This window comes from Schistocerca nitens, chromosome 10 (genome assembly GCF_023898315.1).
Source record: "Schistocerca nitens isolate TAMUIC-IGC-003100 chromosome 10, iqSchNite1.1, whole genome shotgun sequence".
Classification (NCBI taxonomy): domain Eukaryota; kingdom Metazoa; phylum Arthropoda; class Insecta; order Orthoptera; family Acrididae; genus Schistocerca; species Schistocerca nitens.
Window position 1 is genome coordinate 91,679,924 of NC_064623.1, and position 17,194 is coordinate 91,697,117.

Here is a 17,194-nt window from a genome sequence, read left to right on the forward strand (position 1 = left end):
ATATGGGAAATATGTAGTGTATACCTACACTACTCACTACTAGCCATTAAAATTGCGACACCATGAAGATGACGCACTACAGACGCGAAATTTAACCGACAGGAAGAAGATGCTGTGATATGCAAATGATTAGCTTTTCAGAGCATTCACACACGGTTGGCGCCGGTGGCGACACCTACAACGTGTTGACATGAGGAAAGTTTCCAACCGATTTCTCACACACAAACAGCAGCTGACCAACGTTGCCTGGCGAAACGTTGTTGTGGTGCCTGTGTAAGGAGGAGAAATGCATGCCATCACATTTCCGACTTTGATAAAGGTCGGATTGTAGACTATCGCAATTGCGGTTTATCATATCGTGACATTGCTACTCGCGTTGGTCGAGGTCCAATGACTGTAAGCAGAATATGGAACCGGTGGGTTCAGGAGGGTAATATGGAACGCCGTGCTGGATCCCAACGGCCTCGTATCACTAGCAGTCGAGATGACAGGCATCTTATCCGCATGGCTGTAATGGATCGTGCAGCCACGTCTCGATCCGTGAGTCAACAGATGGGGGCGTTTGCAAGAAAACAACCATCTGCACGAACTGTTCGACGACGTTTGCAGCAGCATGGACTATCAGCTCGGAGACCATGGCTGTGGTTACCCTTGATGCTGCATCACAGACAGGAGTGCCTGAGATGGTGTACTCAATGACGAACCTGGGAGCACGAATGGCAAAGTGTCATTTTTTCGGATGAATCCAGGTTCTGTTTACAGCATCATGATGGTCGCATCCGTATTTGGCGTCATCTCAGTGAACGCACTTTGGAAGCATGTATTCATCATCGCTATACTGGCGTATCACCTGGCGTGATGGTATGGGGTGCCATTGGTTACACGTCTCGGTCACCTCTTGTTTGCATTGATGGCACTTTGAACAGCGGACGTTACATTTCAGATGTGTTACGACCCGTGGCTCTACCCTTTATTCAATCCCTGCGAAACCCCACATTTCAGCAGGATAATGCACAACCATATGTTGCAGGTCCTGTATGGGCCTTTCTGGATACAGAAAATGTTCAACTGCTGCCCTGGTCAGCACATTCTCCAGATCTCTCACCAATTGAAAATGTCTGGTCAATGGTGGCCGAGCAACTGGCTCGTCACAATACGCCAGTCACTACTCTTGATGAACTGTGGTATTGTGTCGAAGCTGCATGGGCAGATGTACCTGTACATGCCATCCAAGCTCTGTTTGACTCAATGCCCAGGCGTATCAAAACCGTTATTACGGCCAGAGGTGGTTGTTGTGGGTACTGATTTCTCAGGATCTATGCACCGAAATTGTGTGAAAATGTAATCACATGTCAGTTCTAGTATAATATATTTGTCCAATGAATACCTGTTTAACATCTGCATTTCTTCTTGGTGTAGCAATTTTAATGGCCAGTTGTGTATATATAAGAGATATACTGCACTGGGTGGTGCATCTTTTTGTTATCAAAAGTCTCTACTACTTTAGCATGAAGGTTCACAAGCAAATCTGCAGACAACTACTTGATATAAAGCTTGACCTTCCTCTGTTTGACAAAGCTGTCAGCAACACACCAGTGGTGGACAGTTCATGGGGAACATGACTCACCTCTAAGTTGTCCTCACTCAAGGCCTTCTCATCTTCCTCGTCCTCCACCTTCTCAGTATCGTATGGGCTAGGTGCAGAAAAATCTTCAGAAGATGAAGATGCCTGGAACAGTTAAAAAAAGAACACTTCATAATACGAAGGAAGTAAAATAAATATAATGCATGGTAGTCGAATACAATCAGGTGATGCTCACAGAATTTGTTCAGGAAATGAGACACTGAAATTAGTGGACAAGTTTTGCTAATTGGGCTGCAGAATATCTGATGGTGGGTCAAATACAGAGGATCATCAATCTGGTAATGAAAGGAAACGCTGGGGGTAAAAACTGCAGAGGGGGGCCAAGGCAGAAATAGAATAAGTAGGTTCAAATGGATGTGTGTTGCAGTAGTTATTCAGAGAAGAAGAGGCTTGTATCGAATGCACTGGCATGAAGTACTGCATCAATCCAGTCATCGGAGTGAAGACCACTGCAACACATTCTCAGACATTACCACTGAAATGGATTACAAGTAAACAACAAGAGCTGCTTTAACATTGGCTCACATGGACATGAATACAATGTCACATCACAGAAATGGTGGTGTGTTCACACTAGACAGATCAACAACTCCACATCATCCCACTCAGCACAACAATAAACACAGCAAGTGAGCATATGGGAATGTTGTCCATCTTAAACAATGCTGGAACATAGTATTCACATCAAAGAAGTGGGAAACAGCATCAGAATTTGTTAATACCCAAAGCAAAATGAAAGATGGGTTTTCTTGACAAAGGTTGTGTGGTAAATTTTGCACAATGCAAGGAACTGAAATAATAGGAAAAATATCAAAACAGCAGGGTTTAGGGCACAAAACATCTAAGGTCATAAGAGTCCAGTATAGAACCATAGAATGCTGGGACCATGAGGGTAAAAAACCGTTTCACTGTCCAATACAGAAAGGAAGAAAAAACAAATCTAAAATGTCAAGACATTAAGGAAGACTATCTAAAAGACATCGACAAGACACCGGAGTCACCAGGTAGAAATCAAATCTCTTTTGTCATATTACTTCTTTTAAAAAAACTTAAAACGCAAGCCACAGCTCGCATGTCATCCACTAAAATGTCCGGCAAAGCGGGCGGCAGCCTGGCCCTGAGACGTAAGTGGCTAAAATAGGGGCAGAGGAACAGGAAATGTGTGTCTGTTAATGGCTGGCTACAGAAAGGACTGCTGGGTGCAGGGTCGCCAATCAACAAGTGGCGGTGACTAAAGCGGCAGTGCCCTATTCGCAACCGACCTAACATTACTTCCTAACAGTGAGACGGCAAGGAGGAAGTCGATCAGGCTGTTGGGAGAGGTTTGACTTCTCTGAGTTTATTCCCATGAAGGGAGCACCAATGGTCATGAAAAAGTGACATGATACGCTGATAGAGGAAAGTACGAATATCTTGCGAGGGAACAGAGTAAGAGGTGGGCCGACCGAGTTGGACTGCGGCCTTGGCTGAAGCATCAGCAGTGTCATTCCCAGGCACACAAACATGGCCAGGAACCCACATGAACATCACTTGGGCTCCCCCATCTGGGAACAAATGGAGGCAGTCCTGGATCCATCGAACAATGGGGTGGACTGGATCTGAATCAACCAGGCCACTGAGGGAGTCAGAGCAGATCACACAGCAAGTGAGCTGGTGCCTCCGGACATAGTGAACAGGGCAAAAAGCTCTGCAGTAAAAATTGTGCACTGGTCGAGAAGCTGGTATTGAAACTTATCATCCCCGATTACAAAAGCACAGCCAACAATGTGGGTGGGCTTGGAACAACCAGCGTAAAAAACTATGCTATCGGCAAGTTGTGAGCAAAGTTCGAGAAATTTGCAGTTATAGGTCACAGCTTGGGAGTTGAATCCTTCGACAACAAGCTGAGGTCAAAATGAACACAAACCTGTGCCTGAAGCCAAGGTGATGGAGGGCTCTCACCCATTCGGAAAGTGGCAGGAAGTGTGAACTGCAACTGCTGAAGCAGGTGACTAAAGTGGATGCCAGGAGACTGCAGAGAAGAAACATACATCTCGTATTGGTGGTCAAGCATGTCATCAAAAAAAGGGTCAAAGGTTGGGTGGTCTGGCATGGAAGAAAGCCGACACCTACTGAGTAGGATGACAGTGGTAATTCACTGGCTTCTGCGTAGAGACTCTCAACTGGGCTAGTACAGAAGGCACCAGTGGCGAGACGGATCCACAAATGGTGTACTGTATTTAGACAGCATAATACAGATGGCCGTCCAGAGGAGTAGACAATGATTCCATAATCCAACTTGGAGTGGACAAGAGATTGATAGAGGTGGAGGAGGAGGACAATCTGGTCAGCTCCCCAAGAGGTACCATTCAATACACTAAGGACACTGAAGGACCGGGTGCAGAATGCAGCCAGGTGGAACATATGGGGAGACCAACTGAGTTTCCTATCAAATGTAAGCTCTAAGAACTTTGTTGCATCCACGAACAGGAGAGCATTTTGGCCCAGTTGCAAAGATGGTGGAAGAAACACCTTGTACCGCCAGAAGTTGATGCAAATGGATTTGGTAGCAGAAAAGCGGAAACCATTTGTAACACTCCACGAAAAGAGATGGTCCAGACAATGCTGAAGACAGCGATGCAGGAGACACATCCACTGGGAGTGGCAATAAACAGCTAAGTCGTCAACGAAAAGAGAGCCAGAAATGCCAGCGGGAAGGCAGTCCATAATTGAGCTGATGGCTATGGCAAAGAGAACAACGCTCAGTATGGAGCCCTGAGGCAACCTGTTCTCCTGTGAAAAGGTGTGGGATAAGGAGGAACCCACACATACCAAGAAAACTTGGTCTGTTAAAAATTCCCAGATGAAAGTGGGAAGACGACTGCGAAGGCCCCATGTGTGCATAGTACGTAGAATGCCTGTCCGCCAACAGGTATCACAGGCTTTCTCAAAATCAAAGAATATGGCCACTGTTTGTCACTTCTGTAGAAAATTGTTCATGATGAACGTTGAAAGGGTGACAAGATGATCAACCACTGAGCGGCACTTTCGGAACCCACACTGAGCATTAGTGAGAAGATGGTGTGACTCCAGCCACCACACTAATCGACCACTGATCGTGCATTCCATCACCTTACAAATGCTACTGGTAAGGGAAATTAGATAACAGCTGGAAAGAAGAGATTTATCTTTATCAGGCTTACATAGGGGAACAATAATAGCTTCACGCCAAAGTATGGGAAATACACTGTCAGTCCAAATACGGTTGTAGGTATGGAGGAGAAAGCATTTTCCCGCAAGAGGAAGATTCTGCAGCATGAGGATGTGAATTGTATCGGGCCCAGGAGCAGAAGACTTGGATGAGAAGAGAGTATGCTCAAGCTCCCTCATAGTACAAGGAGTATTGTAGCATTCTCGATTCAAAGAGAGAAAAGAGATTGCACGAGCCTCCTCCACCTGTTTCCGAGGAAGGAAGGCAGGATGGTAGTGCGTGGAGCTTGAAACATCCGCAAAGTACCGGCACAAAGCATTGGAAACATTGACAGGGTCGACTATAACGTTTCCTGCCACAGTCAGACCAGGGATCGAGGAGAAGGTGGTAGTCCTGGAAAGCTGGCGCAGGCCACTCCAAATGAGAGGATGGAGTAAAACTTTTGAATGGGCTGGCGAAGTAAATGCAGCATGCTTTCTTGCTTTCCTTAATAGTGTGACAGCACTGCGCACATAGTTGCTTGTAGCGGATGCAGTTCGTTAATGTAGGATGACGGTAAAAGGCACGAAGCACACGTCGTTGGGCACGAATCGCATTGCCACACCCCACACTCCACAGTCCACAAAGGGACCAGGACCTGATGGGGAGAAGTATGAGGGATAGAGGATTTGGCAGCTGAGAGAATAATGTTCACAAAACAAAGGAGTAATGCATTACTGCTGACAGCAGGAAGGCACTCAGCTCATGATGCCTAGGCCCAAAGGGATGCGAAGAAAGCAAAAAAATATATTTGTGTGGACTGTCCAGTCCATGAGCAGCTACAGCAGGAATAATTCATAGCTGACATGGAGATGAACCTAGATGTTATCCCCACATCTGCTGCATCTAATGCTGATCAGTAACGTCTCATGAAAGAACTGAGAGTAAAACGTACTTTATCATTTCAAGGTGAGAAAAGATGAATGATATGGTACATTCATGTACAATAGTGACAGTGATAAGTATGAGTGCATTAGTGTTTCTGCAGCTTTGAGTACATTATGACCAAATATTTAAAAACAAGTGACAGAAATCTTATAATCGACCTATCAAAATCTAAAAAAAATAGGAAACTGTAAGATTCATCTGAAACGGTTTCTAATTAGAGGCAGAAATCAATTCATTGCTTTTGTTGTGCTCTTGGCCTGGACATAATGAAACCTCTGACTTTCAAGAGGACAGCAAAAAGACTGTTGATATATTAACAGAATCTTCCGTCGGTTCTTGGTAGAACAAGATTATAATAAATGAAAAGCACCAGTTTGCTTTTGCTCTACAATATTACTTTTGTTGCTAATCGGTTTTCGGCTTACAAGGCCATCTTCAGACAATGTCTGAAGATGGCCTTGTAAGCAGAAAACCAGTTGGCAATAAAAGTAATATTGTAGAACAAAAGCAAACTGGTGCTTTTCATTTATTATACTGTTGATATAATTCAGATCCCACCTGGAACATCCAATGTCACCCTCAATAAAGAATTTTTTTGACTGTGGAACATATTTTTAAGGGAATTGTCAGACAATATAATTTCCAATAGCTCCTTGTCATTTGCAATTCATCGGGAGAACAGTATTCTTAAATTTCACTCATTTGTGCATTATCAGTTTGCATTGGCACATTTTATGATTGCTTTAAGTATGCTCAGTATGCAACACAACACACAGAGCAATGGCCAGGACCATTTGTTACTCAACCGCAATTCTGTCTAAAAAGTAGTAGTAAATTATTGTGATGTGCCTGAAAGCATAAATTTTTCTTCCATCAGGTGTGCCTGGCGTAAGGAAAATGGGAAAATGTTTATTTTCATTATTCAAATGGCAGGGATTAGGTGGAGAGTGGGTATGGCAGCTAGTTGCAGTCAGGAGGTTAAAAAGAGGGTGGTGGTAGGGGGTGGAGGAGGGGGAGGGGAGGCAAGGGGTTGGGGGTAGCAGAGAAGGGTATAAGTAAATAGACTGTGGGTGCATTGGTGGAATAGAGAGCTTTCTAGTGCTAGATTGGGAACTTAGATGCAAGACCTGTGCCATACATCCTCCCACCACCACCACCACCACCACCACCACCACCACCACCACTACCACATACTTCACTACCATCACCTATCCAGTCAAAGGCAGGGCTACATGTGAAACTAATTATGTGATCTACGAGTTAAGCAGCAACCACTGTGCCACATTCTACGAGGCCACGGCAACACACAAGCTGTCTGTCCACATGAAGGCTACCAACAAACTGTGGCCAATAAACAGCTGGACAACCAAGTTGCTGAGCATGCTGCCCAAAATGACATTCATTATTTTAATGACTGCTTCACTGCCTGTGCCATCTGGATCCTTACCACCAACACCAGCTTTCCTGAATTCCGCAGGTGGGAACTCTCCATGTAACATACCGCTATGTTCCCGTAACCGTCCTAGCCTCAACCTTAGTTAGTCATTGTCCTTCACCCACCTATCCCCTTCCCTGCTCCCACTGCACAGCCTTCTATTCCACCAGTGCACGCACTGTCTCTTTACTTCTCTCCTTTTCCACTGCCCCCCCCCCCCCCCAGTCTAACCTCCAACCTCCCAAATGCACCTACCTGCCCTACCCTCTATCCACCTCATCCCTGTATGCTTCCACAAGCAGCATTTTACCGTGCCCCACCCCTACCCTGCTATCCTTCTCCCTCCCCGCCCCAGCCTCCTCCTTACCCCCCACCAGCCACATTGCTTCTCCCATCACGCACAGCTGCTCACAGTCTGGTCTTAGCAGCCAGAGACAGTGGTCATGTGTGTGTGTGTGTGTGAGAGAGAGAGAGAGAGAGAGAGAGAGAGAGAGAGAGAGAGAGAGAGAGAGAGAGTTGTCTCATTCAGAAGAAGACTTTTCGGTCGAAAGCTTACACTTTTTGGTGTTCTTAACTGTGACTCAACATATCTGCTATACAGTGAGTGGCAATCTATCCTTTTCAGAATATTGTCATTTTTTGATCCCAGATTGTCCATTGTTTGATTTGAATAAGTGTTTTTGTAGTATTAAATAATATCACCATACCATTCATCAGAAATTCATTTACATTGTGTTGTTCTAACTGTTCCCACCAAGTTATGACATGATTTCTAACATATGCTCAAAATCTAAAACAAATTTTGTATTATTCTATGGGGGATGAATAAATAAATTATTATTCCATTTTATGCAATGCTGTTATCTACAGCAACATAAGAAGAATACAAAAGTAAAGATGCACTCACCTCTTTAGTTATGCTTAGTGGATCCTGCTTACTATCGTCGCCATCTGGCACCTCCCACTCCTGCAGACACTGAAAAAAAGTACACCTAGTTACTCTTTTGTCCACATACATGCTTAAGCAATATCATGACCACCACACAATTTCTTTCTCTTTCTACAATGGGCAGCAAATGACAAGTACAGAAACAGCACTATGTAATTTGGTGCAATTTGCAAACAATAGTTCTTTGGTAGGGGTGGGGACTACCAAATGGGAGTTTTAATATTATATTTATTACTGAACACAAACAAAAAAGCATGAGCTTCAGTATAAGGGAGGAAACAAATCTGTCACATTTAGCAACCACAAAGTATTTAGGGATGAGCACAGATGTCAGCCAATAGGATTCTCTCAATTGTTTGTAACAGCCGCTGTCTTGGGATGACATAGTATTCATACATACACTCAATTCTTAGCAATGGACATCTTTTCTGTGAATCAAAGGCTCAAAACTTTGGCATAATTTTCAAACTGCAGGAAAGGACTGCAACAATAATAACTTAAAACAGTAGTCATGCTCACTCTAAAGAACTGTTTAAAGTCATGGATATATAATCACGGAATAAGAGCCGGTTTGGAATTCCATTTATTTTTCTTCATTTTTTTTTGGTGCTGCAGTGTTACAGCCCTTGATGATCCTTGGCTTCTTCTACTGTTTTCATCCATGCTGCTTTGTTTTTGCAACTTGTTTCCACCTCTGACTCCCATATAAGTGATATCATCTATCATATCATCAACTAACTTTCTCCTAGGTCTCTCTCTCTTCTTCTAGTAGCATGGATCAAACCATCCATCATTTTCTTCTGTATTCTAACCTCTATCATTCTCTTCATGTGTCCTAGCTGTCATTTCATTGTGATTTGACAAATTTTACTATATCTCTTCCTTGTATTAATGCTTATAGCCTAGTGTTCTAGCATATCCTCCAGCCTTCTTCTTCTCTTATTGGACCATAAATTTTGCGTAGCACTTTTTTCTCAAAGGTTCTTAAGCTATTTTTGTTATCTTTTGTCTGCGTCCATACCTCTGACCCATATGTGACAAATGGGTGAACTATGGAGTTATGTATAAAGAGTTTCACTGTTCTAATGGTTACTACGCTGAAGAGCTGTCGACTCGCAAAATAAGTTCTGTTTCCTGCTTGTGGCCTTTACAACACTGTTATCCACTGATATAAGGGCTGCCAGGCAACTGAAAGAGGACATTCCTTTGAGACATGTCCCATTTATATTTAGATTTTCAAGGGTTCTTCTGGGTTCAGAGTGTGCATTGCCATAGATTTTATTACATTTTCTGGCTTTTAATGTTCCTGTTTCCACTGCCAAATATGTTTCTTTAAGTGTGTTGCCATACTACTGCACTGTCCTCAGCAAATATAAGTATCTGGTTATCTTTCATAAATATGATGCTTCTTTTATTGATTTTGTTTAGTACATCAAGTAGTGCTTTACTGAATAAGACAGTGGAGAGGCTATCACTCTGCCACACTCCTTTATTAAACACAAAGCTTGCGCTTGTCCTATTGAATATCTGTACTTTTCCTCTTGTGTCTGTCACTGCCATTCTGATTGAACAATGGACACTCCAGGTCACAATACCAACAATATTAGGAAAAGGATAGATTGCTACTCACCATAGAGATGACACATCGAGTTGCAGTCAGGCACAATGAACAGACTGTTACACATTTTGCTTTCAGTCAAATCCTTCTACAGAAAAAAATACACACACAATCATACAAGCACATCTAATTTACACATGACTGCCATCCCTGGCAGCTCAGAACTGCATGCATTCTAGTGAGTCACAATCTATCCTTTTCCTAATATTGTTGTTGTTGTGATTAGATTTGCCAGTTTACCACATATACCATCTTATCTCAGTACTCTGTACTGTAGTGCTGCTATCCACTTTTTAGTGAAATTAAAGAATGGAAAATCCGGGATGGAATGTAACAATATTATGAAAATGATATTATTTTAGTGAAATTAAGAAGAAGTGGCAAGAAAATTACCATGAAGAACTGCAACTGCAACTGCAGGCTGGAAGCCGCAGTGTCACAACATGTGGGTCAAAATAGCACGTACACAGAAGGATTGCAAGATGAATGAGCCGTACTCAGTAGAAAACTGCGCTGCACAGCAGTAATAGCCATAGCGGGCATGTTGGCATCACCACACTGTGGCAAGATTCACGTTACGAGCTATGTCACTGGGCATCAGGCTTCTGCATAACAAATGCATGCCAGAGCCATACAAATAGGACTAAATTTTGAAGCAGAGGCACTTTAGAGTTCAGCAGCACCGCGATCGCAACACCAGGATTGAGCCTAACAAAGAAATGATTGCGCGTCACCAGCAGTAGCTGTGGGATCGAGGTCTGATCGGGCCAGCCTCTGACAGCACCGACTTCCTCACGAGCTTCAGTGCCGCTAACCTGCCATCCGAGATGACCGACAAGACTCCAGCTGAGATGCCGTGGGTCACGTCCCACACACAGCAGTCACCGTGGTGCCACAGTAGATGCTTGTGGGGCCGAGTCACAACATGAGGCCATTCCCCCAGAGGTACACCACTGGGGCACCACGCAGTGCACCACTGATGCCATTGCCATGGCCTAATTAGGCTGCCTCCCATCCTCTGACCTGTCATCAGCATCACAGCGTGCCCACACGAGCATCTCCTTGCCGGACGGAGGCAGCTGGCCACCACTCACCTCACTGAGTGCAAACCCACTCATCGGTATAATTCTTGGTGAGTTATGCTGACAAAGGCTTGTTTGAAATCAATCAATAGGAAGTGCGTATGCATATTATATCACATAATTTTTCCATCATTTGTCTGATCACAAATATTTGATTAGTTGTTACTCTGTCTGGTGAGAAGCCACACTGATGTTCCCAGAGTAAGCTTTATGCACACTTTTGTATCCTTTTATTCAGTATACTTGTGAGGATCTAATAAGCTGTGTGCATAGTAGTGTATTATTCTTGTAGTTTTCACATGCTGTTCTATATACTTTATTACAGAAAGGGGGCTATTATTTCAATTTTCCAGATATCCGACATGGTGAAAGGAGAAAATGGAGACTTCTATTTGCATGAAGCACCTTTAATGGCCTGGAATCAACTTTCCAGACAGACTGAATGGATTGCAATGGACACAGCAGCATGTTGACCACCCAATAGTCCTCAAATGGTGTGTGCAGTGATGCAGTGCAAAACTATGTTTTGTATTAACTTGTGCAAATTGAGTATGATCAAAATAGCACTGTACAACAGGGATGAACTGAATGAGGCAGTCTAGTTGTAAGAGACTGGCCTCATATTCAGGATGATTGAGGTAACTCTGTCCAGACATTGTGATTTTGGTTTTCCATAATTTTCCTAAATCATTTCACATAAAGGCCAGGACAGTTCTTTCAGCAATGTCATAACCAACCACCTGTCCTATTCTCGTAAAGTATACTTGCATACCCTGTGCATGCATATATTTGATCTATCTGTTTTCATTATGTTGTAATGACAAATCCATAACAATCTGACATGATCCTTGCATGAATAAACAAATATAGGAAAACCCAAAGGAGAAGACTGAAACAACAAAGTTTCAAGAGAGAAAGGAAATACACAGGAAGAGAATGAAAGAAATGTGGGCAGAAAGGAAGGCAAATACCCACCTCTAAGTACTTTGCGCAATCTAATGGGCTTATTTGCAGGTAATAATAAATATGGAGAACATAATCATGTCTGCTGAAACTGTATGTGAAACTGCAGCTGTCTGAGCATGCCGGCAAGAGATACTTGTACTTTGTGGCCAACATTTTGTAGTCAGGCAAAGAACAACGCATCTCTCGAGTGCAAAATAAAATACTCTCCAATTCTGCATTCACATGTTCCTATCACATTGGATGTTTCAGATATCCTGAGATGAACCAAATGAACTGTTTTCAAAACTAGTGCAAGAAACTCGTGGCAATTCAGCTGTATCATCTGAAAACAAGACGGTGACAGATTGATCACAAAAATAATTCTACTTCAGTTTGAGTTACACTTTATTCCAATGTCATCCAAAATTAAAACCACAGGAAGCAGCAGAAATCTTGACATAATTTGTCAAGATTGACATCAAAACAAACACAACTACTGTGAAGAAAACACTGGAAATCGCACGAAAACTCTGGGTGAAAAATGAACTGATTAGGTCTTCACTTCTGCTATACGAACCTTGCACCCAGCTGATTCCAGACGCCATCTTTGTTTACAAATGTGGCAGTATACATGTGATGTGTTACGACAGCAAAAGGAACCTGTGATCGATCACTGAAGGTAAATAGCGTCTCGTTTCTCCACTAGGCAGTGCCACAAGTTCCTCCAAAAATCGTAACACAACACACACACAAATGTAATACTTACTAATGTAAATCCACCTGATGATGGAGGTTTAAACCTTCGAAACGCGTTGTGGAAATAAATAAAACGATGACTGGTAACAGTGAACTTGTTGTTTCATTTAATGTCAGTAACAGTCACGGTAAAGCCTAACCTAAAAATGTTCCCTATAAAATGTATAAAGTAGATTTTAGTACAGTTGACTATATTAGCATCATGTAACATACAGTGAAAATATTAAGGTCCTGCATCAAATAGTTTTTCAGAAATGAGTCTCATACTTGCCTAAATTAACATGGGTTAGATAGGCAGGATGTGGTCCCCTTAAGTTTTGTGTCATGCAGCTGGTATCTTTCTTCAGTTTTTACTCACTCCTTTACAGAAAACAGTTGTTCACAACAAAATATAGATGTGATGGCAGCTGCATTCCTGTGTAATTTGGGAAAATCTTCTGCATGAAGATTGTGATACCATCTTACCAAATTCGTGGTGTTGTAATATCTGTCCTTGAGCATTGTGCTGTTTTGCAAATCTATTAGTTCCAGTCGTATTTCTTAAGGAACAGTATCAGCATCTGCCATAACTGAAAATTGAGTGCTAAACAGTTTTAAATCATTTTGTAGACATCAAACGTCCTGAAACCTCCCCTCAAAACTTTGATGAAACTGTACAATAATTTGTTGATAACCATCAAAACTTAATTCTTCAGGCAATTGAAGGGATCAAAAACACTCCAAAAACATTTAGTTTCCACCTCCAAGTTGCCTTTCAAATACATGAAGTTCATCCACATCTTATAATATCAGTTAGGAAGGCCAGGTCTGCTACCAATGTCTCGTTACTGAGTGATGGTTGCCTCTCTCCTTTCATTTCCATAAACAATGCAATTTCTTCCCAAATAGCACTTTGCCTCTGGTAACCCAACGTACTGTGCAGTGATCAGGAATATCACCATAAGCTGCTTCCAGCTCATGCAAAAAGCATTTAAACTGGCAGTGGTTGACACTGTGGCACCTTATAAGATTTACACACTTCACCATGACCTTCATGACATCAGCAAATTTCACACTTTCAGCACAAAGGGCTTCCTGGTGCACAAAACACTGTGTGCTCAGTATCTCTTTCTGGAATTCTGTCTTGATTTTTTCCTTCAGACAAGTCATGAAACATTGCTGACTCCCAACCATTTGTGATGCACTATCCGTTGCCACAGAACAGAGATTGTCCCACATCGCGCACATCTCCTGCAGGCTCACAGACAACCTCAAATATGAATGTATGCTTTCCCGGCGTATACAGCTGGCGAAGAGTTCTCGGGCTTCCAGCCGGGTGGCGGTGTCTTCAAACTGCGACGTTTCGACGAGTGACATACTCATCATCTTCTGGCGAAGTGCCACGACTTGCGGAATTAAGACATCCTGTGAAAACGAAGAAAACCGAACGTATTTTACGGCGAGCAGGGATGGCCATTGTCAGGGAACGCATTCACTACACACGGCAAGAACTGGACAAGAATGCACGCATCCTGATTGCATGTCACCTGAAAATGGCAGAAGCATTACCGGCACATACTTGGGAGTGGGTTGACTGCAGCTCTCACGCCGACAGTGAGGTGCAGAAACGACATGTTGCCGCAAAACAGGTCGACAAATTCGGCAGACTCTCTGGAGCTCAGTCGACCCAGAAGGGGACACACAGCACCAGAGCTATTGTAAATTTGACAGATAAGGCGCTAGATGCAGCCACAACTTCTGTCCTCACAAAAGGGTTGAACTTTGCACCTGTACCAAGGACCATACCGAAACGGGACATCATCAGCAGCGTAGAGGAAGCAATCCGGGGCCTACCCAAGGAGGAAGCTGAGCAGATCAAAATGGTTCAAATGGCTCTGAGCACTATGGGACTTAACATCTTAGGTCATCAGTCCTGTAGAACTTAGAACTACTTAAACCTAACTAACCTAAGGACATCACACACATCCATGCCCGAGGCAGGATTCGAACCTGCGACCGTAGCAGTCGCGCGGTTCCGGACTGAGCGCCTAGAACCGCGAGACCACCGCGGCCGGCTGAGCAGATCAGAAGGGAGACCTGCAGGATCATCGACAAGTCACGACTCCCTAAAGCCAACATTACTGCGCCGGAGCGAGAGGCTATCCGTGCACTGAGGGATGATGCTGATATCATGGTCCTCCCAGCAGACAAGGGAAATGCGACGGTGCTGATTCGCACAGTCGACTACCAACAGAAAATCTGCTCTCTGCTGCAAGACCCAGCCTACAGGAAACTCAACGAGGACCCTACATCAACGATGACCAGGAAAACCGTGGCGCTACTGAAGGACTCAGATCTACCAGAGGCAGTGCAGAAACAGCTGTATCCTAGAGCGCCAACGACACCGCGCCTGTATGGATTGCCCACGATTCACAAAGATGGGGTGCCTCTACGGCCAATTCTGGACACTATCAACTCGCACAGTTATGGACTGGCCAAATACCTGGCGACACTATTGAAACCACTGGTGGGACACTGCAGTCATCACGTGAAAAACTCCGCAGATTTAGTTACAATACTGAAGGACATCCGAATACAGACTGATGACCTACTCGTGAGCTTCGACGTTACCTCCTTGTTCACGAAAGTACCGCTACAAGACATCTTGGCGCTCCTTAATCAGCACTTCGAGCCTGAAACAGTGAAGCTCTTTGAATATGCACTTACGACCACCTACTTCAAGTGCAATGGAGAGCATTATGAACAAGTGGATGGAGTGGCCATGGGATCTCCCCTTGCTCCAGGTATCGCGAATCTTTATATGGAGCATTTTGAGGAGGTGGCACTACAAACTGCTCACCGTAAACCCAGGCACTTCTTCCGCTATGTGGACGACACTTTCATGATTTGGCAGCATGGCAGGCAGGCACTGGAGGAGTTTATGGACCACCTAAACGGCATACATAAGAATATTACCTTCACGATGGAAGTAGAAGAGAATGGCTGTATTCCATTCCTGGACATACTGATCAGGAAGAAAGCGGATGGCACGCTGGGTCATTCAGTATATAGAAAAAAGACGCACACAGACCTGTACCTCCATGCAACCAGCTGCCACCATCCGGCGCAACGCCAGTCAGTACTGACCACCTTGGTACATAGGGCGCACGTCATTTGTGACAAAGAAAGCCTCTCAGACGAATTACACCACCTAAGAGAGGTATTTCGGAAAAACAGGTAGAGTGAAACACAGATTGGCAAGGCCTTCAAGAAGAGACAGGCTGACAAATTTCAGGAAGAGGAAGTTAACAAGAGACTCGCCTTTCTTCCATATTTGGGGCCCACATCAGCCAAAATCGGGAGGCTATTAAGAAAATCAAACATAAATACCGTCTTCTGACCACCGCCGAAGACGAAAGAGCTGCTGGGCTCAGCTAAAGACCCACTCAAACTAAACACACCTGGTATATACAGCATTGCCTGCGAATGTGGTGTGCAGTACATTGGTCAAACGCAGCGCTGCATCTCTAAAAGGTGCGAGGAACACATCAGGCATGTTCGACTTGGACAGATAGAGAAATCTGCTATAGCTGAACATAGCATCAAAGAAAACCACACCTTTGATTTCGAAAACACCAGAGTGCTGTGCCGAGCCGGGAGCTATTGGGATAGCGTCATTAAAGAATCAATAGAAATACGGGTCCACGAGAATCTTGTGAACAGGGACGAAGGCTATAACTGAGCGCGGCCTGGAATCCAGCATTAGCCGCAATACGCCAGGAACGCAACAAGAACTGTCCAGCTCACGAGACACGATCAGAATGCTCTGATGGAGACACGAACGGCACACCCGCTTCCCCCTCCACCCTGCCCGCCGGCTCCTCTGGACCCAGCTTCCCGCAGCCAGGTGGTGGGGAGCACACTGCAGGTATAAAGGGACCGACATCCGCAAAGTCTCGGCACTTCGCCAGAAGATGAGTATGTCACTCGTCGAAACGTCGCAGTTTGAAGACACCGCCACCCGGCTGGAAGCCCGAGAACTCTTCGCCAACCTCAAATATGTCATGACCTCCTCATAAACCTGTAATTCTGGATTAATGCTCCTAACTAATATTGCGAGTTGAGCAATGTCTGTGATATCTGAGGTTTCTTCAAGGGCTAACTTTAAAGCTATAAGAGTCTGACACTTTTGATTTTCCAAATCCGTGCCCACATCGCAGTTGGTTGGTTGGCTAATTTGGAGAAGGAGACCACACAGTGAGGTCATCAGTCCCATGGGTTAGGGAAGGATGGTAAAGGAAGTCAGCCATGCCCTTTCAAAAGAACCATTCTGGCATTTGCCTGAAGCAATTTAGGCAAATCATGGAAAACCTAAATCAGCACGGCCAGATGCAGGTTTGAATTGTCGTCGTCCTAAATGCGAGTCGAGTGTGCTGACTACCGTGCCACCTCACTCGGTCCCATATTGTGGATACGACACGCCACCATTTGCTTGGAGAAGCAAACGCCTTCAAATTTCATAATGTCTCCTGGCACTAAGCACACTACGATGGCGATCAGGCATGATTTCACCAAGAGACCCATTGAGAATAGTGTTCCAGTTGTTGCAATTATGTGTGCAACTTTGCAGCTTGCTCAAAGCACCGCATCAGTTTAACCTCCATTGGC

At 44.2% G+C, this 17,194-nt stretch overlaps 2 protein-coding genes across 11 annotated transcripts in view; one reads left to right on the forward strand and one right to left on the reverse strand.

The window, feature by feature from the left end:
- The window catches only part of LOC126210633 (zinc finger protein 239-like), a 468,318-nt gene that overhangs the window by 395,673 nt on the left and 55,451 nt on the right, over positions 1-17,194 (forward strand). Inside the window, exon 9 of one of the 3 annotated variants that reach the window (XM_049939951.1) lies at positions 11,200-11,263. The exons of the other annotated variants lie outside the window; for them this stretch is intronic. Within the exon in view, the coding sequence (XP_049795908.1) occupies positions 11,200-11,215 (16 nt within the window). The 3' untranslated portion in view covers positions 11,216-11,263. Of the gene's footprint in view, positions 1-11,199; positions 11,264-17,194 lie in introns of those variants that run through there. 3 annotated transcript variants of the gene reach the window in all.
- Positions 1-17,194, reverse strand: part of LOC126210630 (zinc finger protein 501-like) — a 157,674-nt gene that overhangs the window by 74,885 nt on the left and 65,595 nt on the right. For all 8 annotated transcript variants that reach the window (XM_049939940.1, XM_049939939.1, XM_049939936.1 and 5 more), the window contains 2 exons: positions 8,105-8,173; positions 1,628-1,729 (listed from right to left, as the gene is read on the reverse strand). In XM_049939940.1, the coding sequence (XP_049795897.1) occupies positions 1,628-1,729; positions 8,105-8,173 (171 nt within the window). The remainder of the gene's footprint in view (positions 1-1,627; positions 1,730-8,104; positions 8,174-17,194) is intronic.